Below are 22,115 nucleotides of genomic sequence, written 5' to 3' on the forward strand. Positions count from 1 at the left end.
GACATACTTATTTAAAGCACGCAGAGCCACGTTTGCTGCCGTGTGTGCAGCGCATACTACCAAGATTTGTGCGTGACACAGGCATGCAAGTTATGAATGCCAGGCATAAAAATTCCGATTGCACACCAACCTATTGGTTCAAGTCTGTCTTGGGCAACTATGTGGTAAGGCTTGTGGGTGGGAGGAGGGGTCATGCATAAATAAGACATAAGCAGTAAAGCAGTTACTTACTGCATACTTGACACCAGACAAGTCCACATCAGCCTCCTGCAGCCAATCATAGAAGTCTTGGGCATTGTCCGTGGGGTCACCCTCTCCATATGTGGCCATGCAGAACACAGCCAAGGAATTGTCAATCTCAGAGAGGCGGCTCAGATCAGACTAGAAAACAAAGCCAAAGAAATAAAAGTCCTTGAACATACCTGGCGCTTTCTATCCACAAGGACCCTAAAACATATTACAAACCATGTATTACTACCATTAAAACGCAGCTTACTTCTGGAGTGACAGCAATTTTAATTTTTCCAAACTGCTCAAGGGGCCAAATCATTGGTCAAGTTTCCCCCTCACCCCCAGCAAAAGAGATCTGGCAGCTGGGGTGGAGGGAGAGGAGGGAGCCTAAACCTCATAAACAGGGTTAGAAGAAACCTCAAAATTCATCCAATCTCCTGCTCAAAGTAAGAACAGAGCTCTGATCACTGTGCTATAAAGCCAATATAAGCCTGGCTTAGTTCATAACTGAGCCACTGGAACAGACCTCTAAAGCAGGGAGCCACCACAAGTTCAGGCCTACAGGGTTACTCACACCAGCCAATTGGGCCCTAGATTCGACTAGCACAGATGGGTTCTTAGTCACATTCTTCTCTGTCCTGTATCTTTCAGGGTCCACAGTTACATGGTACCACAAGAAATTGCCAACAATTCATCCTCTCTTTTGTCAACTAACTTATCTCTCTCTAGCTCAGTTCCAGCACTGGCCACTGACACTGATCACATGCTTTTGGCACAGAAGGAAGAGTTTTTCTCTTGTACATAATTCTAGTCTGTTATAGGTGCTGCACACAGTGAGGTCTCATCTGATTTACCAAGTCATACTCCTCTGGATCAGCTCCGAAGCCCCTCATACCATAACGATGGGCATCTTTGGAAAGGCGGTTGGCAAACTCCTCTGCTGTCCCAGTCTGGGAGCCATAGAATACCACTATGTTTCGCCCCTGAAAAGAAAGTGAAATATAATTACATACAAAATGCTAATCTGGGCAGTAATTAGGGGTCGGGAGAAAATACAATGTTGACATTGTATTAAGGGAAGGTTAACATTGGATGGATTGGTTAAGGGAAATGACTGGGTGTCAGGAAACCTGGATTGTATTCCTGGTTCTGGTGCAAACCTGGGATGGCAATATCTATGCTTTGGTGCTCCTACTTGTGCAGCAGGGATAGCAGCAGCCTACTCCCTGGGGAACTGGAAGGCTAATGATTGTCACTGCAGAGTTTCAGTGAAGGATGTTACACATATCATCCATTCATAGAATCTGTCATGCTGGGAAAGCAACTTCTTTAAGGGGAGGCAAGAGCAAGCTTTTTTTAAGGACATTTTGGAAGCTTTTCAAAAGTGCCCAGCACACATTGGCTCTTCCATAAATAATGATCAATAAGTTTCAGGCCTCCCACATCTTCCTCCTACTCTGATTTCATCTGGCACTCCTCTTTCTTGCCTAATACTCTTCTAAATTATCTTTTCTTTTATAAAAAAAAATAAATTTCCTCCACCTGGCAAGAAAAAAATACCAGCAGACTGCTCTAACCTCTTCCTCCTTCTTATTTAAATTTGTCCATCCTCCCAGATGTCTGCTCCTGAAGATGTTTGTCAGTGACAGACCCAGGTCTAAATCCCAGCCAACCAGTTCAGCAGCAAAGAGTTTCGTGCTTCCCACCTGGTACAGAGGGCCAATCGCTCACACATAACTCCCTGTTGGCAGGACTCACTGAAGGCAATTCTCACTGGGGGAGAAGGAGAGATTCTGTTCCCTCCACACCCATTAGACAGGAACAACCCATCCCATTTCATAATGTCAGAGTAGAGAAAGGAACTACCTTACCGTCTTTTTCATCTTGTCCACAAAGTTGCTGTCTCCTCCTGAAGAAGAGGAGAAAGAGGTTCTGAAAGACAGAAGAAACCTGCCTTTAGAGCAGGGACGGGCAATTATTTTGGGCGGAGGGCTGCTTACTGAGTTTTGGCAAGCCATCGAGGGCCACATGACAGGCAGCAGGGGCAGATAAATATTAATTTTCTAAATTTTTTAGGGGCCCCATGGGCTGGACAGAATGGCCTGGTGGGCCACATCCGGCCCGCAGGCCACATTTTGCCCATCCCTGCTTCAGAGGTATGTTCTAATTCTCCCTGGATTAGGAGAGGCTGCAAGGGAAGGTGCAGAGCCTGGAGCTGGTGGGAAGAAGCCTGTTAAGGTATTGCGACAAGTGGTCCTTGAGTGGGCTAGTGAGTACCCTTGCTTCATGGAGACAGAACAGGGCTACAGGTAAGAAGATCCATGAACAGGCTACACTGCTGCACACACAGGCTGGGATTCTGGACCAGCCTTGAGATCCTACCTACATGGAACCCAGAGAAAAGTGTGCGTGATGGTGTGGGACAGAAGGCATCACTCCCCATTCCAAGACAGCAAAGGTGCACAGACCCATAATTACAAACTGATTTAACTGGCCAGAGACCAACTGTGAACTTTCTCTTCTCTCCTGTGCCTCTCCCAGACCAAGCACATGGCCCCTACGTTTGAAAATACTCACTGATGGATTCAGACTAGCAAACAACTATATCAGAAGTACAAATCTCTCCACGGTGGTAGAACTCCATGGTATACCTCTGTGACCCCTTGATTATACAGGCAGTCCTTGACTTACGACGTTTCGAATTACAACGAACGGCACTTACGACGTTTATAAATTGACATCCCGTTTCAACTTTCTGACGTCACTTTCGACTTTACGACACTTGATCTGACGCCGCGCCACACCTGCGAACAAGTTCGCTATGTTGTCCATCTCCCTGGAGAACATCTGTCCAAACTTCCTTGGACACTTTCTTTAAGAAAGCAGACAAGACTCCAGAAAAACCTGCAGCCAAGACTCTTGAAAAAGACTCCAGACAAGAACCCTTCAAAAGGTCCAACCAAGAGCTCTTCAAGAAGTCCAGCAAAGTCACCTCAAAAAAGTCCTTCCAAATCATTATGATTGCTATTTACAATATAAAATATATTAATGTAGCTACATTACTTGTCTATAATTGATTGAGTACAAAATTCTGGGTTATTTTTGGTGAAAATAGGGTATTGGGCCTTAGTTCAGGAACCAACCCCCCATTTATAACATTGTTCCAATGGGAAAATCAGTTCCAAGTTACGACGTTTCAACTTAAGACGTGGTTTTCAGAAACAAATTGTGCCGTAAGTACAAGAACTGCCTGTATGGATGGGAAACTTGGAACATAGAGAGAACACGTAATCTCACACCCATACATCCCCACACACTATTCCCCTGGTCTATCAGGTTTTTAGTTTCGGTGCACCATGTAACTCTTCAGGCTTTAGTGACCCCTTCACCAGGTGTCCTGCAGCCTTAGGCATTGAAACACCTTTGCAAATGTGACCTTAGGAATATGTGACCTCAAAAGTAGATTTGACAGATGTTCAGAAGACCATCTCATGGAGAGGCAAACCCAGTTAACTGCTTGTTTGCCAGTTCCCAGAAGGTGCTCCACAAAGTTATTTAAACAAAAAAGGAAATGGACTGAAATGTATTTATATAACGTTAACCTCTGAACTCACTATGGCAGGAAGAAAGCATCTCTAGCAGAAGTTGATCAGATGGCAGCATGAACACAGGCAGCCTTTATAGCAGGGGTGGGCAAAAACATGTCCCACGGGCTGTATCTAGTAGAGGTGCACCAATACATCGGTCCGATATCGGATCGGTACCAATATAAAGAAAATTATCTATATTGGATATTGGCCTTAAGTGGCCGATAATTGGGCCAATAAATGCCCATACTGCAGGCAGTCACAGCGCAGCACGTAGGCAGTGAAAAGACAGCCTGCAGTGTAGAGAGCTGGTAAGATTCATACATGTTAGGGTCAGGAGGGACCTCAATAGATCATCGAGTCCGACCCCCTGCATAGGCAGGAAAGAGTGCTGGGTTTAGATGACCCCAGCTAGATGCCTATCTAACCTCCTCTTGAAGACCCCCAGGGTAGGGGAGAGCACCACCTCCCTTGGGAGCCCGTTCCAGACCTTGGCCACTTGAACTGTGAAGAAGTTCTTCCTAATGTCCAGTCTAAATCTGCTCTCTACTAGCTTGTGGCCATTATTTCTTGTAACCCCCGGGGGCGCCTTGGTAAGTAAAGCCTCACCAATTCCCTTCTGTGCCCCCATGATGAACATATAGGCAGCCACAAGGTCACCTCTCAACCTTCTCTTGCAGAGGCTGAAGAGGTCCAGGTTCTCTAGTCTCTCCTCATAGGGCTTGGCCTGCAAGCCCTTAACCATACGAGTAGCCCTTCTCTGGACCCTCTCCAGGTTATCCACATCCCTCTTGAAGTGCGGTGCCCAGAACTGAACGCAGTACTCCAACTGCGGTCTGACCAGCGCCCGACAGAGGGGAAGTATCACCTCCTTGGTTCTGTTCGTCATGCATCTGCTGATGCATGATAAAGTGCCATTAGCTTTCCTGATGACTCCGTCACACTGACAACTCATGTTCATCTTGGAGTCCACTAGGACTCTGAGATCCCTTTCTGCTTCTGTGCCTCCAAGCAGGTCATTTCCTAGACAGTAGGTGTGCTGGACATTTTTCCTCCCTAGGTGCAGCACTTTGCATTTCTCCCTGTTGAATTGCATTCTGTTGTTTTCCGCCCATATGTCCAGATAAGTTAGCAGATCAAGGCCCTGCTGTGAGGGAGGCAGGGGCTGGAGCTGGGGCAGGGGCAAGTGCTGCCCAGTCAGGGCAGGCGGATACGGGATGAAGCCTCAGCTTGTTCAGGGGCACAGGATGGAGCATGGTTTGTCCCGGGCAGTGGCGCACGGGGGATGGGGAGCCGGTTCTTGCTGCTACTGTGCACGGCTCGTCCACTGGCTCCCACTGCTGCTGCTGTCGCTTATCTCGGAGAGTACTAAGGGGCATCTGTCCCCAGATCTGCGCAAGGCAGGCCAGGGCAGACTGGGGCCATTCCCAGCACAGCCTGTGCTAGGTGGGGTGCATGGTGGTGCCGCTGAGAGTGGGGGGCTATGGCAAATTTTGGAGTGGCTGCAGCCCCTCGTCGCCCCCTCCCAGCAGCACCGCCCCAGACTCCGGATCTGCGTGGGGCGGCACTGCTGGGAGGGGGTTACCTGGGAGGCTGCAGCCACCCTGAAATTTGCCATAACCCCCTCACAGCCCCCCGCTCCCAGCGGCGCCGCCACCCACCCCATGCCCTGCCCAAATGGCCCAAGCTCTGTGGGGAACAGCCCTGGCCCCAGCCTGCCCCCGCCCAGTGGCACACACCCCTCCTAGGTGAGTGACAGCAGCAGCGGCAGGAGCCAGCAGACAAGCTGCCAGACCAGCCGCACACAGTGGCGGGAGCCACCTCCGCCTCCCCTTGCACCCTCTGGATGAGCTCTGCTCCATCCCATGCCCCCCAGACAAGCTGTGGCTTCATCCCCGGCCCGCCCTCCCCGACTGGGCAGTACTTGCCCCTGCCTCCCTCCCTCACAGCGGGGCCTTGATCTGCCCCACCACGTCCCTTCTCCTACCACACCAGACTGACCTGCTGCAGGCAGTGTATCGGATATCAGATCGGTATCAGACGATATGCCTCCTTAAATATCAGCTATCGGCATTGGCCTCAAAAATCCCTAATATCTAGCCCACAGATTGATTCTACCTGGCCCAGCAGCCACCGCCAGGAGCCTGAGGAGGGAGAGCTGTGCACAAGTGTGCAACACTGCGTGGCCCGGCCCAGCCCCGGCCATGGCGGAGTGGAGTGGTGCAGGGTGCAGCCATCCCTCAGGCTCCCAGAGGCAGCTGGCAGATAGGGTAGGAGCGGGGCTCGAGTAAAGCAGGCATAACAGCAGTGACTGGGGCAGCGCACGGGGTTTGAATGGTGGCAGCAAACGTTCCCCCAACCCCCTAACCTGCACCCCCGACAAGACCTGGCCAAGAAGGGCCCGCTCTCCCGCAAGTCAAGTTGGGGCAGCTTCATGTCAGCTGGACAGCAGGAGCACCACTGCTGCCCAAGGACTAGATCCTCCCCCCACCCGGCCTCAGCTCCAGCCAGCACCGAGACAGCAGCACCCGCCCAGCACGGAGGCAGCCACTGGAGACTCCTATGTGGAAGTGACGAGACCCCCTCCCTCCCTCCACCCCGTACTGGGGCGAGGTCCCGTCGTGGCGCTGCTGCGTGAGACATAGACAATAGAGAGGCAAGAGGAGGCAGCCCAAGCTAAGGCCGCATGTACGAGCGAGCGCCTCCACCCCACTCTCCTCCTAGGAGGCCCCATTGTGAGGGGGAATCCCCACACACAAATGGGGGTAGGTGGGAGGGACCATTGTGGGGATGGACACACACACACGCACACGGATTCCCCATATGCAGGTAGTGGGTACCATGGGAGCACCCCCAATGTGCTGTTCCAGACCAGACAGGGGTGGGGGGTGAGAGGTTTGGGCTGAGGATGCCGCCTGGTCTGAGTCAGGGACAGCCCCGTTTCCCCATGGGGGGGAGAGGGGAAGAAGCAGATGATGAGCACATGGAAGGAGTGGGGGGGGTTGGGAGCCCCTCCCTCCTCCAGGCCCCTGTCACACGAGCAAAGCGAGTGCATGAACTGGGCTAAGTAAACAGGTCGATCTGGTTTCTGGCACCAGGTGTTGCCTGTTCTCATTCTCGCTGCGCAGCCCAGCCAGCTTCAGAGGACTCACCTGGCAAAGCCCACAACTTTTTTATTTTAAAGTTCCCTTAGGTGAATGAAAGCCACCCAGGCAGGGTAGCTGTAAGAAGCCTGTAAGAAAACAGGTGCTCTGGGGGTTTTAATTATCTAGATACAATATGCATTTTTGTGTGAGGGGCAGCGCTCTGGTGATCCTCTGAAGACTTAAGAGTTCTGCTTTACACGTGAAAGGGACTGAGTTGCACTGCCTTGGCCTGCTATTGAAGCTCAAGTTGCAGCAAGGGAAGTTTAGACTGGATATCAGGAAAAAACTCTCTCACGAGGAGGCTAGTGAAGCGCTGGAACAGATTACCCAGAGAGGTGGTGGACTATCTCCATCCTTGTAGGTTTTTAAGACCTGGCTTGACAAAGCCTTGGCTGGGATGATCTAGTTGGGGCTGGTCCTGCTTTGAGCAGGGGGTTGGACTAGATGACCTCCTGAGGTCCCTTCCTACCCTAATTTTCTATGATTCTATGAACTGCATCCTCTCTCCTCCCTGCAACCTCCAATCCTCAATAGCTTACCAAAACTGCTTAAGTGGCCCTGCAGCTCAAATAATTGCCCACCCTTGCTCTGCAGTTAACCTGATGTGGGCACAACGCATCCTTATACCTCACATTTCTTAACTATCCCATGTGACTTTCATTGTATTAGGCACACATGTGAAAAGGTGCCATTCCTGACAGCCAAGCAGAAACCCTTTATGTACAGGGAAAAAAAACTACACTTCTACATGCATAGCTTATTTCCCTCTGGAAGGGGCTGGCATTAAACTTCCAGGAGAAAGCACAGCTGGATTCCTTTTAGAAGCTCCCTGCTGGTTTAGTAAGTCAGTACAGTTACAGTGGCACAGTGCTCCTCATAGAGGCCTACCATAAGTAGCAGAAGTGATCCCCAGCTGGGCATCAAGGTTATGTCGCTCATTCCCAAGTCATCATGCACCCTTGCAGCAGAAAAGAGCTGGCAGCTCACTGAGTTAAAGGAGGACACCTGGGCTCAGTAAGACAGTTGTGTGGGAGGGGGGAATTAAGATGACCTAGACAGGAGTTTGCAATGAGTAGAGACCAGTGGATTTATGCCTGGGGTATAAGATTATTAGAGACAAGGAAGTTGATACTTGTGTTTTGTATTCAGGTTTGGCCAGAGGCCTAGAGCGCTGGGTGAGGCATGTCAAGGCTGAAAGGGCTAAGGGCAAGGTATTGAGGCTGCAGCCTACAGGGAACTGAAGCCAGAACAGGTTTGGACTGAAAGGCTTGAAGCTCAGCAAGAGGGCTGAAGCCCAGGAGGGACAGAAGCCAAAGTAGAGCCAGGAGCCCAGGAAAGAGGGAAAGCCTTGCCAGGGCCAGAGGCTTGGCAAGCTGAGACAGCCAGGGCCAGAAGGCCCAGTGAATGAAGGTATGAGTGTGGCTCTGCAGGCATCTGCAGACCACAATTATAGCCCCTAAAAGACTTCTAGGGCCAAGAGGTTGCGTTTAGGTTCTGTAGGAGCACAACTGATATTAATAATGCCAAAAAGCAGTGAGGACTGTGTTAAAGGGGAAGCACACATTAGACAGACATAAGGAAGCAGTGCTAGGGAGAAGCCCTGAGGACTGGGCCAAGAAGGAAGGTACCAAAAAGGAGCTACTCTGGCCTCCAGAGGTAGCATCCCAAGGCAGTCAAATTAACCTTAAGGCATGGCATGTGAGACAGGTGGTTAGGGAGATCGAAGTGCAGCAGACAAGTCTGAACCCCAGTGGGTGTTGGACCCCATGGTTAGACCCCCAAACTGCTACACTCTCCTCTTGGGTATGCTGTAATGCTATGAAAGCTTGTAAACTGGCTGTTCAATGCCAGAAAGTCTTCATATAATTTGGATATTCAGTATGAATCTTTTCTGACACCTATTCTTGTTCTTTCTTTCTTCTCACCAAAAAACACCTGTAAGATTCCTTCTGGGTTTGCAAGACTTCCCTGGAGCAATGTTCCTTCCCTGGTACGTTGAGTCATAGTCCTGTGTAGAAGTACCTGAAGAGCTGTAGACTGTGGAGCTCAATGACAGGTGAGGAAAAACAAGCTTCTTGCCTTCCCTTTGTGGGCAAGCAAGCACAGCTCTTCCATTGGTTTCCAAGACAAACATATTTGAGGACAGCACATTTAAACAGCCACATCTGCCTCAGAAAAGAGGGGTATGACAGCCAAGAATGTGTGGTGAGAGCTTCTAGGAGAAGCCCATGTTCTTCTGTGGTCCCTGCTCAAGCTGGAATACATCCGCTTGGCTCTCAGAATGAATCGTTTCCATGAGAGCTGCCAAGAGCTTACAGGGCTCTGGGAAACTTGTTCCTGGTCACAGCTCAAGTGAGTCGCTAGCAAGAAGATAGCTGCCCTATGAGGGGTGAATCCTTCTGGCAGGCCTTGTGTCTACGCTGCAACAGCAGTTGCCAACAAGAATCCTTAGCACTGCACAAACAAAACCATACCAGTACACACTGCGCCTATGCCCAGAGTTTGCACAGTTGTGGCTTTACTCATGGTGAGAAGCTGAGACAGATAAGACTTCATCTACACAACTGCAATCTCAGTAGTTGTAAGGGTTACACTGGTGGAAGGGAAGCACAGGACCCTGGAAGCAACACACATTAAACAGACCCAGTCTTAGGAGAATGGAAGAAGCGTCTGCTTTCTTGCTGTAGGCATGTTGGATGCTGGGGTCTTTTCACAGAGAGTCTGGCGAGTGCCAGGCATTGGCTCGTTCTCATTCACTGGATGCTGCATTGGTAGCACACAGGAGAGAGAGAGGAACGTGGGACCCGTTCCCATTTCTCTTTCACAATGGAAGAATGCAAAGCTGGGTCTCCTGTGGGAAGAGAGCAGCCTCTGGGCAAAAAACAAATGGTTTTGGCTTTCACCCATGTAAAAATGTACAGAGCTCTCTAGCTAACAGTTTCCTAAGCCATGTGGCCCCCTCAGGGAGGGATGCTAGAGAACGTGGCTCAGCTCATCCCTGGAGCAAAGAAAACGGCTGTAATTAAATCTTTTTCTCCAGGCACCCCTTCCCACCCAAAACTAATGAACTATACCAATTCCCCAACCTACACCAGCAAAGATCAACTTCCTTTCTAAAGGACGGAGCCCCTTTGCAGTGATAGGTTAAGTGCATCAGGAGAAAGAACCCCACACAAGGAGGTCTGAGCTTTCACTGCCCTCTGGGTAGTTTACTAGTCACTCTAAATTATCACCCACTGCTTTAACTGGAATTTCACAAGGCATTTTACAGACTATAGCCCCAGCCCTGGAAAGGTTACCAGATGTGATGCTTGTCCCATCCGTTCCTGACTTCAACAGCAGCTGCTTAAAACTGATTAAGAGGAAGACCATTAGGTTATTAGGAGGTTTCAGGCTATTTAAAACAGAAGAAAGAAACATGTTTTCATACTGGGTGCATGGAGTTTGTGTCCATTTTGAGGTGTGTGCTGGTGTATACTTTTACACATGCACATGCACACTTCCAGCCTTTAGGATATTGTGGCAATGGGCTCAGACAGATTTGATAACAAGTCGGGTCTACAACATGTTTCAAAGAATCAGCACTCCCTTGCCGTAAAATTACAGCACTGTGAAACAACATGAGAACTGGAGTGTGAAAATGAATAGAAACCAACAATTAAAGAAAGCTGCACTGAGTTCCTTTTATAGCTCAATAGGAAAGAAATTCAAAATAAAAGGGAAACCTAAAGGGTGAAAGATCACATTCAAATGGTTTTGGTTTTAATTATCTAGACATATGGTGTGTAACACCTGTAAGAAAACGGGCAGGTTGGGGGTTTATCTAGTGCTAACATGCACTTAACCTTCAACTCTCAAGTTTGTTTCTCTCCTCAACAATCCAAGATACCAAGAACTTTGGAGACAATTTCTTCTTTTTGAGTGCAAAACCAATCATAAAAAAGGGAGAGAACCACCAGCCCAGCCTGATGAGTATGTAGAGATCTCCATCTCAAATCACCCACTGTCTTAGAGAGCTCCCAAGCAGCTGTTTTCCAGAAAAGTAGACTTGGTTTCTAACATATTTTAAAGCAAGACACTTCAGACCCAAAGTAACTCTAAGTTAAAAGACAGAAATTTCCAAAAACATGCATACCCCCACTCACCCAGAGCTGTTTGCTGTAAAGCAGGACACCTTTCTCCCTTCTTCCCACCCTCAAAGCTCAGCAGGAGGTTAATGTAAAATTAAATGTGGATGTTAAGAGACAGAAGAAACTCCCATGAGTAAGATGCACCGTTTGCTTTTCAGGATGATTAACTCACCTCCCAGCAGCTGGGTCTTCCTGTGGCATGGAGTATGCACATCCCATGGTCAGGCAGAGAACGGAAACCACGAAACAATCCCACAGCCTTCCTACCCCTCAAGAAAGAAGCAGGGCAGGAGGGAGGGGGGGCGTGGAATGAAGAAACTGCAACTTAGCTATTGAGCAGCATGTGTCCAGGACTTTCCATTCTGTCCCTCTCAGACATTAAAGCCAATTGTCAGCCTCCTTTTGTAAAGAACAGAGCCTGCAAATCAAGGTCCCCACATAGGTCATAGCAAGAGAGGTTCAGCAAGCTGGGATCCCCGCTGGACACTTTGAAAGTTCCCGAGCAGATCTGCACAGCCCTGAGAAACTGCAACATCTGGCAGCAGTGGCAGAAAGGAATTAAGAGTCAAGAATGAAACTTCCCATGATTCTTTGCAGGCACTACCCCCCCCCACCAACCCCTCCATCTGTATGGAAGGGGGGGGGGGAATAAAACTACCCTCTCTGCCATACTCATTACCTTGGCAACAGTTTATATATCATAGCTACACGTTTTTAAATATATTTTAATGCAACCCTGTAGGTTGAATGAACTGATTCCAGACACGGCAGAGGCGGTGCTGAAGGTTACTATGGTAGTGCCATCCATTAGGAAGAACGTCTGCGAGAAGTTTGTTCTCCTCAGGCTCCTAGTAAATTAAATTAGAGATGGTTTCCCCCTCTCTCTTTCACCCCCTCCTCACCCCCCCCCCATAAGACTTAGACAAGCTAAAGAACTGGAGTAGTTTCTCACAAAGAAAACTCTTTAAAACACAGAATGAGTTCTCTCTTAACATCGGAGACTTCAAACTATGCTAAAAAAAAAAAAAAAGCCAGAAAAAAAATTATGGATTACGTAACAGGACTCACTGGGTTTTCCTAGGGCAGCAGTCAACAACCTTTTCCAGCAGCAGGCAGGAATGACCCAGCTTGGGTCCGAGGCAGGATGGCACTGTCACCACCACTGTCTCCTTGCTGCCTGGCATGGAAAAGCTCCCCTCCACCAAATGCCAAAGCTGCCCCCACCAATGAATGCTGCTGAAGCCCCAACTCCAGTAGGCTGGATCCAGCCTACAGGTCATAGGTTGCTGACCCATGTCTTAGGATAACTGCGTGACCAGTGTGCAAAGCAAAGACATAGGACCACAAGCAAGATGAAGGGAGAAATAAAAGACTGGGAAACATGCATATGCAGCCTGGCAGAAAAAGCATACTCCCCAGTAATCCCACCACAATGCAAGTGCACATTCAGAGATCAAGGGGACATTCCTCTCTAATGACATCTGCAGAGCAGGCCCTCTAGGAACATTACTCTAATGGTTTCAATTAAAGTCTTTAAATGGTCAAAATGCAAACACACGTCTCTGAGGCTGGCTAAGATACTGAATCCTTAAATGTGTCACTATGCTTTGCCCTCCTGCAGTCTGTCACACAAGTGCTTCGCCAATATTACACCTCACAACCAAACTCAGCAAGGAAAGCACCCCCATTTCAGAGGTGGAAAACTGATAGAGAGTAAACTTGCCCAAGGGCAAAGAGAAAATGAGTGACTGAGCTATGCCTAGGACCTGCTGCCACAATATTCATTCTCAGGATCTAGCCAATGTGCCTCCATTCTTAGTTCAGCAGGCTGCATGCATTGCTGAATTTTCCAACCCAGTCACCATCCAGAACTGGATTCCTGGATCAAGCACAGCTGCTAGTGTCAGGACACAATCTTTCTTCTGAAGCACAGTAGTTCAACAGACTTCCACCACATATGAACATGCAACCAGGGCACCATCCAAATCAAGACAACATCTGCTAGCCAACAACAAGAATTCAAAGACCCCAAGGGGAAGCATCAGTAGTAGCTCATAACTACATCCTTCCAGGAGGTACCCACATAGAGAAACCTCTCCAGGCTCACTCCCAACAATTAGTTCTGCTGTTCAGATTGGATTTTATATTGAGAGGTAAGCAAGTTCTAGCTGATGCAATTGGTTTGCAGTCTTGGTTGGCAGCATTTTGTCCAGTAGTAGGGTGACCATATGCCCTGGTTTCTGTAGGCTGGTCTCAGCTGGTTGGACAAAGTCTCAGGCTGGAGTTCATAGGGGAGGCACAGCAGCATGGTGCGCCAGGCAGGCATTGCTGCTGCTGAGCAAGGGGGGTGAATGTATGTTCACCCTGTCAAAGATGCCATATCTGGGGTTCCTACCTTCCTTGCTCCTATGCTTCAGCAGCGGTACCTGCCCTCCGGCGCACCATGCCACTCTACCTCTCGTCAGACTCCAGCCCAGAACTATACCTGGGTTATCCCCTTTGGATTGTAGACAGCTACAAAAAAATTCTTCCCTTGTAGAAACTTCATCATCACCTCTCAAGTGAAGCTTTAGCACATTAGAACCTGGTGAATCTTTTAATCAAGGGATAAAATTACTAAGAGAAATCTTGAGGGTTGGAGAGAGATTTTTATCTGGCTTTTTCCATCCATTCATGGCAATCTACTCAATTCTATCTTTATGGTCAAGTCCCCTTCTAATTATGCTACAAACTAAGTCACTCCAGATCAACACAGACAGGGTTAAAGTTAAGACACTGAAGCAGGAAAGAGCCAATCACTTGACCTCATACTTGATGTGGGAAGGGCTGAGCAAACATTATAGGTTTTATAAGGGGAGGAGGAGCTGAAGCTGCTGGGGAACCCATGGCAGCAGGAACTCTTATATTTGCATGAGGTACAGTGATACAAGAGTTAAATCGCTCCAGTTCTGACCCTGGATGAAGCAGCCTTCTGTTGAACCACTACACTTGTATCAGTATACCCACCCCCTGTTACACAGCTTACAGTTTCTATGCACTCTTGAGCAGCAGTCCCCTTTTCACTCTTGCAAATAAAACAGAAGGTATCATTATGCCTCTTTCTTTATAAAAATATATGGTGCATCCACACCTGGAATGCAGGTTTGGTCCCTGCCCCTACTCCATAAAGGATAGAGAAAAACTAGAAAAGGCACAGAGAAAGGCAACAAGGGTGATCAGGGTTATGTTTGCATGTAAGGAGAGACTAAACAGGCTACAACTTTTCAGCTTCAAAAAGAGATGTTTGAGGGTGGGGCACAACAGAGATTTAGAAAAAAAAATAAGTGGCATGGAGAAAGTAACTAGAGCTTATATTATTTATGACCTCTCAATACTACAGGGGACATAACATGAAATCAGTAGGTAGCTGGTCTACTACTACTACCACCACCTCAAAGAAGTTTTTTTTCATACAGCATATAACTGCGCATGGCCCTCATTGCCCCAAGATGTTGTGGAGGCCGACAGTTTAACCCCATTCAAAAGGGAACTGAAAGTCACAGAAGAAAGGTTCATCATCAGTCACTATTAACTATGGTAAGTAGGGATGCAACCTACTTCCTCAACCTCCAAATGCTGGAAGGTGCAGTACAGAGAAGCAGGGGATAGAAAAATGTTGACGTGTCCTCCTTACCTTCCCCCTCAGCATTCATACTCTGCAAGACAGGCTTATTTGTTGTACAATGACAGCCAACCTAGACCTACCAGGAACTACAAACTCCCCTCAATGGCTAGGCGCAGTCACTGGGTGCAAAACACATGGTTTTGGAGCAACGCGACAACAACAGAAACAACCGTAAAGCTTCCAGGTTAATAACCAGGGTGCAAGGGAAAACACCGAGCAGGCCACTGCATTAGATGAACTTTGGTCTGACCCAGTAAGCAGCAGCTCTTATGTAAGCCTGACTGAGATGGGATATGGACAGCAACTTTTTATCATTACAAACCATGTCCAGGGCTGTTTGAGGAGTAGCACAAACATGAACCACACATGCCCCTGGAGGCTGGGGGGACATGGCGACTGCCTACAGGCAGCGGCAGCTTGGCAGCGGTGAGCACCTGCAGGTGGCTGCGGCAGCGAGTGCTGACCAGCAGTCGGCAACCATCTGCAGACTCCACTGGCAGTGTCGACGGTAGCCAGCAGCGATCAGCAACCGCTTGCAGATGCCGCTGGCAGTGTTGGCAGCAAGGGGGGGAGGGGGGTGGTTAGTGGCAATCGCCTGCAGGGGCCGCCAGCGGCATCGGTGGCGCTACTCTCAGGGAGTGCACGTGCACCTGCATGCACCCCTTATGTGTTGCCAATGGGCACAAAGGCAGATATAGTGCTAGGAAAACCATGTGGGTCAGGAAGTCTGCCACCACCAAGAGAAGCTGATGGAGCCTCTTCGTGCCAGGGCTGGACAAGCACAGAAATTACTGGATAAAAGCAACACACTGTGAGCATTTACATGAAGCATTTACTGTGGAGTTGCCTAATTAACTCCACAGTAAAGTCTCAACATCTACACGTGTGATCCTATTAGGCCACAGTAAACTAAGAAACGCCACCGTAGGTTAGTACTTATAAAAACCAGTATTATCCTGTGACAGCATTATTTGGCGCACCACAACACGTGTCGACACTGATGGGGCTGGCTGGGGCATGAAAGTGCTTCAGTCAAGGGGCTGCCTGCTGGCTAGCCCCACACTGAAGCTCCCTCATGCCCCAGACAACCCCTCCACAACATGCTGAGCCAAGCCAGAGCAGCCCCAGGCTGGCAGGCAGACTCTCTAGCCCTCCTGCCAGCTGGGGCTGCTCTGACCCGGCTCAACCTGCTGTGGTCCTGGGAGTATGTGTAAATGTGGCACCCAGGAGCAATAAACTCTGGTTTGAACTGCACCAGAGTTTATTCCATTGCATTAGTAGGATGTGTAGATGCGCCCACTGTAACAGTAGAAAGTCTGTGCTGAAGAAAGCAGCACTCTCTGCTCAGAGCTGTCTGACTCTCAGAGGTTTTGAGCAATAAACAACTTCTGCAGAAACTCAAGCAGGCTGTGGGTCTTGAATCTGTCAGGATTGGACCTGTATAAGTCCTGCCTGGTCAGTGTGCTGAAAAGAGCTGAATAGCCAGTTCATCACAGTGAAGTAACCCATCTAGGGAGCTTATGTAGCTCTCTAGGATCCTAAAGCAAGCAGCCGTAATGGACAGCTAGTTTGTAATGCCAGACCAATACCAGCTGTCAGCTTAGTTATCAGGAGGAAAATCTGCCCCTATGCTTGAGGCTGGGAAGAAGAAAAATCCCTCAACTGAAGAGCCACCATCTTTCATTTCCCTCCAGCCATTCCAGAAACAAAGCTACAACCATGACTGCTTTGACCACAATATAGGTTCACCCTCCAGCTCTTTTTTGAATTGCAGGAGCACAGCTGGGGATGCTCTGGGATGTTGCAATTGGCTTGCTACCTTGCTTATTCTTGTGCTACAGTCAGGGTGATCCTGGATTGTATGGGAAAATCAAACTCAAGTCCCACCTCGTCCATCAGAATCCCAACGGGCAAGATGGAGGGTGCTTCACTCAAATTGCAGTATGCAACCTTGTTTTACTTTCTCACTGGGCTGCTGGAGGCACTGCTCTCCAACAGCTCCTAAGACTAGCAGACGAGATATAAAATACTCTTAGCGCAAACCAATTAGAAGGACTAGTTAAAAAGGGCAGTTAGGATAAACAAGTGAAAACCCCAGAGACAGATGAGACTTTCTAAACACATTTTGAGCTAAAAGGCCAGCTGGCATGTGCCCAGTAAAAGGCAGCAGCATAATACCATAAGATAGGTATCATCTTTGGCACATTTCTCTGCAAGGCTCAGGACCATGTCCTTTGAAGCTGGGTGTGACTGGTGGGTGCATTCACAACAACTGAGCCTGGGAGCTTTAGCAGATGATCTGCTACAAGTTTGAATCTAAACTCGGCTTCCAGGTCGGAAAGGGGCTGGCAATCCAACTTCCCCAGTCAGCTCCAACTCTCCTCAAGGCAGACTGGTTTCCCACAGAGATGAAGGCTGGAGAAGATAAACAGAGAACCAGGGAAGGGAAAAATAAAATTTGAATGGCTCAATGAAACCAAGCAAAGGAATTCACAAATCAGGACCAATAATTAGGGCCCTACCAAATTCACAGCAGAAGTGGGCTGTGCTGTGGCGCCGTTAATCTAGCAGGTTCCCCTGCGTGGGCACCAACCACTGATTGGTGGAGGGGCCCTGCTTGCACCTCACTCCTGATCAGCAGGGAAGCAAAAACTATGATTTGAAATATGGTGCTGTGTTTGCCTCCCCACTAGTCAGCAGCAAGCAGCAGGGCTGCCAGGCCCCCTCAGCCAATCAGCAGCGGTAGGCAAGAATGACACCATATTTAAAACTAGTTTTTGCCTCCCTGCCATTCAGGAGTGAGCTGCAAGTGGGGCCCCTCCACCACTCAGTGGTGGGGAGGCACATGGGGGAACCTGCAAAATTGAAGGTGCTGCAGTGCAGCCCACTTCTGCTGTGAATTCAGTATGGCCCTACCAATAATCACTGAGAATTAACAGCCACACACCGAACTACCCACACACAAACACATTTTATTCCAAGTTGCCAATGTCATTCAGATTTCCTCCCTTTAAACTGCTCCCAGGCAAGGAACATCTTTTTTCTTCTTGTGTATTATCTCCTCCACTGCAACCTGCCTGAAGCGACATACTGTTCATCTTGGTCAGTGTACAACATTCTCCTCCTTCCTGTCCTCCTTGGAACGTCATGACACCTCAAATCCTGGCTTCTCTGCGCAGAGACTGGGAGGACTAACACACAAAATCAGGATCAAAGAGATGGCCAAAGGGGATCAATTAAACCAAATGCACTCATTTTCACCGATGACCCAAATCACAACACAAACAACCCAGGAAAAGCTCAGAAATGCTGCTCTTCAGGTAACTCATCCTGTGGTGGACAACCAATATTTGAAAAGCATAATCCAGGACTTAAGTCCTGGATGTCCCGCAGAACTCCAGACCCAGAAACAGCTCATACTACTTCTGGTTCTGGTTATTGTAACCATCTTACTGTGGAGCTGTGGATGAGAAAGGTCTATTCGCGATAACAGATGTATCCCAAGCAGGAAGCGCAGTACAGCTTGGCTCTTCCAAACTGAAAGCAGCATAGCTGTATTCATGAGGTGCTGTACCCAGAGTTCACTAGCTCTTCTCAGCACATGCCATGCGATAGGGGTGCTCAACTTCTAGCCCGCAGGTCAAATGCAGCCCGTGGAGCCATTGATATCCAGCCCATGGGGCTCCCCACAGATAGGGAAATTTGGCAGCAAGGGGGTGGTGGCAATAAATACAGCCATCTTCCTCTGCTGAAAATCCCCAAACCCTGAGCCCCATGCTTGGCCACTCCCCACCCCAACCGGGGCTGGGCCACAGCATCCCCCTCCCCACACGCGCACAGGGCCAGGTTAGAGCTGGGATGACCCCCTCCATACAGCTGGATGGGGCCCTGACATGTCTGCTTCATGCCAGTTTGGGACCACATACCAAATTCAGCCTACGGATAGCTTGGGCACCACCCATCTAGCACACCAGCCAAAAAGGTTGAACACTACTGCCGTGACATTGTCTAGTGCTTCAGAAACAGGGTGTGGTAGGGAGGAGCAGGTGTGGGGAGGAGTGGTGAATCTGAGGCCAACCCAGAAATTTTGGGACAAAGGTACCACTTCTGGCACATCTACCAGGAGTCCTCTGTGATGCACTTTCAAAATCTGGCACAATTCTGTAAAAGACAGGCCATTTGGTTATTTTATTCTGAATCAGACTTGTTTTCATAATGGGAGTAACCGACACATGAAGTACTTACAGAAATCCACCCATGCAGGTTTCAAAAGCCCTTCTGAAACACTTGAGATCTGGGTCCAGAGTTCTCATTTGCTCAACTGTGCAAATGAGCTGAAATTTGTTCCAAAATAAAAACCTATTGACTATTTAACCCGTAAAGCAGAGCTACAGTGAGGCTGAATTGGTGCTCCTCTGTTTCAGGGTGAATTTTACCCCTAACACAAATATAAAGGTAAAGATGTCCTGAAATCACAGCTCTTTATGTCCTCCTTTGCCCTTTGCTCTGCAAGAATGCTAGTTCAGTTTTTTACACAGAGGATGAGTCAAGTCTACTTCCTGCACAGGCAATCACATCCTAGACTGCCTTTCATACATTGATTTAGGGTAGGGGCCAGAGACCCACAAAGTTAAGACACAGGAAAGCTCTTTGAATGCTTGGCAACTATTTCTTCTCTTCCATAACTAAGTTAATAGATAAGCAACTCTCACAAAGGGATGCAAGCATTGCTTGAGAAGGCAACTTATTCTGCTGGAAGTGTTTTCTTCACTGCATTCACTATGAAAAGATGCATTTCCTTAAGAGCAACAGAAGTGACTGCTAAGCAACCCAAGGTACAGCCTGATGCTTTAATCCTGTTTGGCAGGAAGAAGACAAAAGTGAGTGGGAAAAAAGCTAGGTTATGGGCTACTGTGGAAGGGTGGGTGGGACTGATGCCTTGGTTTTATAACATGGTACAATGGAGACACAGAATGTGTCCAGATGAGCACAGCCATGCAGTATGTGTGGTGCTGCAGGCATGTATGCAGTGCCACATTCTGCACATTCAGCTGTTCCCTGTGCTGCAAGGGAGCAGCATGGGGGTTTGTTTGTTTTTCTGAGCCATGGATATGCAGGGGACAAACCCCCCCCCCAAAAAAAACAAAACTAAAAAACCAAAAACCCACACACCACGCAAAAAAACCCACAGCAGCACACTCAGGGAAACCATGTGCCGCTCAAAGCCTGAGTCTGGCCAGCCGGAGCCACATTTCGGCTTCTGGCCAGGCTTGAGCGACAGAATTGCCATTGCTTCAAGCCCCAGGAGGCCCCCAGGACCCCAGGTAAAGCTGCTAGAGTCAGCCTACCCTACCCGGGGTAACCTGCCGCATGCCAGGGCACGCGGCACAGGCATTCCCCGGGGACAACTAACAGAGGAACAAGGTGTCCCGCTGCTAGTTGTCCATGGGGAACCAAATGTCCATGCTTGTGTGGATGTGGCCACAGACAGCAAATGGCCTGAATGTAACAGGTCATGCACACACATGAAGTAAGAGATCATTAAGCCTTATTCTTCCCAACACTTGAGAATAGGATGGGTTTCAATACTGACAAGTGCAAGGTACTGCACCTGAGGAGGAAGAACCAGCAGCATACCTACAGGCTGGGGAACTCCCTTCTCGTCAGCACAGAGGCAGAAAAGAGTCTTGGAGTCACTATTGATTCCAAGATGAACATGGGCCACCAATGTGGGGACGCAGTCAGGAAGGCTAATTGCACCTTGTCATGCATTCACAGATGCATCTCAAGCAGGTCCAAGGAGGTGATCCTCCCCCTCTATGCGACACTGATCAGGCCACAGCTGGAGTACTGTGTCCAGTTCTGGGCGCCGCACTTCAGAAAAGATGTGGCCAGCATCGAGAGGGTCCAGAGGAGGGCCACTCGCATGATCGGGGGCAGCAGGGCAGGCCCTACGAGGAGAGGCTATGGGACCTGAACCTGTTCAGCCTCCACAAGAGAAGGCTGAGAGGGGATCTGGTGGCCGTCTATAAACTGGCCAAGGGGGACCAGCAGGCAATGGGAGAGTCCCTGTTTCCCCTAGCACCTCCCGGAGTAACAAGGAATAACGACCATAAGTTGACTGAAAGTAGGTTCAGGCTAGACATCAGGAGGCACTACTTCACAGTCAGGGCAGCAAGGATCTGGAACCAACTTCCAAGGGAAGTGGTGCTTGCTCCTACCCTGGAGGTCTTCAAAAGGAGGCTGGATAATCACCTCGCCGAGGTCGTTTGACCCCAGCATTCTTTCCTGCCCATGGCAGGGGGCTGGACTTGATGATCTGCTCAGGTCCCTTCCGACCCTACCAACTATGAAACTTGCCAGGACACTGGAGTCAAACCCAACCATCCAGTGTGTAAGCACAAGTCCACTGACTTCGGTGGAACATTCACTGATTGAATTTCTGTAACAGGAAACCTGTGGCTCCTGTTACTTAGAGAGAAAAAAATAGAGGCAAATTGCACTCAGGCAGTCAAGATGAGGGCTAGCTATAAAGGGATAAGCAGAAAGGGTCCTTTAAATGAGAAGTGCCTATTGCGAGCACAGCAATAGTACAATAAGGAAGTAGCCTGGGGAGGCAAGAGAATGACTGCAGCACTAGCTCTGCTGGTCTTGGCCATCCTGAGGGCTGGTAAGCCAAGCCAAGGGAACACCTGCAGACTGACCAGGGAGTCACAAGACCGGAAAGGGGCAGGACTCTGGGACATAAAAGCCAGAGTCAGAGCCAAACTAAAACCAAACAGTCCGGCCCTGGAGGCTAAAGGGAAAAGAGCTCTGCAGGAAGATGCTTGCTGCTGAGAGACTGAATGAGATCCTGCTATACCAAGAAGCTGCAAGTGGAGGGCTAAGGGCTGGCAGGGGAGTGGAACCATTGTGGATGGTGATTGCCTTAGAGAGCCAACAGGCTTAGAGAACTAAGCTGCAGCCAGTGTGCTTATGAATCATGCTTGAGTTGTGACAGGCAGATTGGGTGAGACTAAAAAGGGGTGAGAGGAGGTATCGGTGGTGCCCGAGGGGCACATAGCTGCCTGGAGCCCTGCCAGGGGGCAGGAGCTGGATCACAGGAAGAGAGTTAAAAGCCTGAGAGGGGCAGGGCTTGAGGCAAGGGAGCTCATGAGACCAAGAGGAGTGGAAACAGGGCTAGAGAGCCCACAGCCCAGAAAGGGGAGGAGATAAGAGCCCAAGAGGGCAAGACAAGCTGGAGCTCAAGGAACCAGACCTGGTATAGTGGGTCCAGGCCACAGGGACCAGCCAGAGTAGCGGGGCAGAAGCTGGGAAGACTGAGGCCCCAACAAGGGAATGGAGATCTAAGGTGGCC

At 49.2% G+C, this 22,115-nt stretch overlaps 1 protein-coding gene across 3 annotated transcripts in view; it reads right to left on the reverse strand.

Moving 5' to 3' along the window:
- LOC102568888 (NADPH--cytochrome P450 reductase) overlaps nt 1-22,115 on the reverse strand; it is a 65,878-nt gene that overhangs the window by 22,640 nt on the left and 21,123 nt on the right. For 2 of the 3 annotated variants that reach the window (XM_014609870.3, XM_006274750.4), the window contains exons 3-5: nt 2,103-2,163; nt 1,086-1,214; nt 232-381 (exon numbers count right to left, since the gene is read on the reverse strand). In XM_014609870.3, coding sequence (XP_014465356.1) covers nt 232-381; nt 1,086-1,214; nt 2,103-2,163 — 340 coding nt within the window. Of the gene's footprint in view, nt 1-231; nt 382-1,085; nt 1,215-2,102; nt 2,164-11,266; nt 11,381-22,115 lie in introns of those variants that run through there. The other variant, XM_059717349.1, reaches the window with a different exon arrangement.

This window comes from Alligator mississippiensis, chromosome 14 (genome assembly GCF_030867095.1).
Source record: "Alligator mississippiensis isolate rAllMis1 chromosome 14, rAllMis1, whole genome shotgun sequence".
NCBI classification, from domain to species: Eukaryota; Metazoa; Chordata; order Crocodylia; family Alligatoridae; genus Alligator; species Alligator mississippiensis.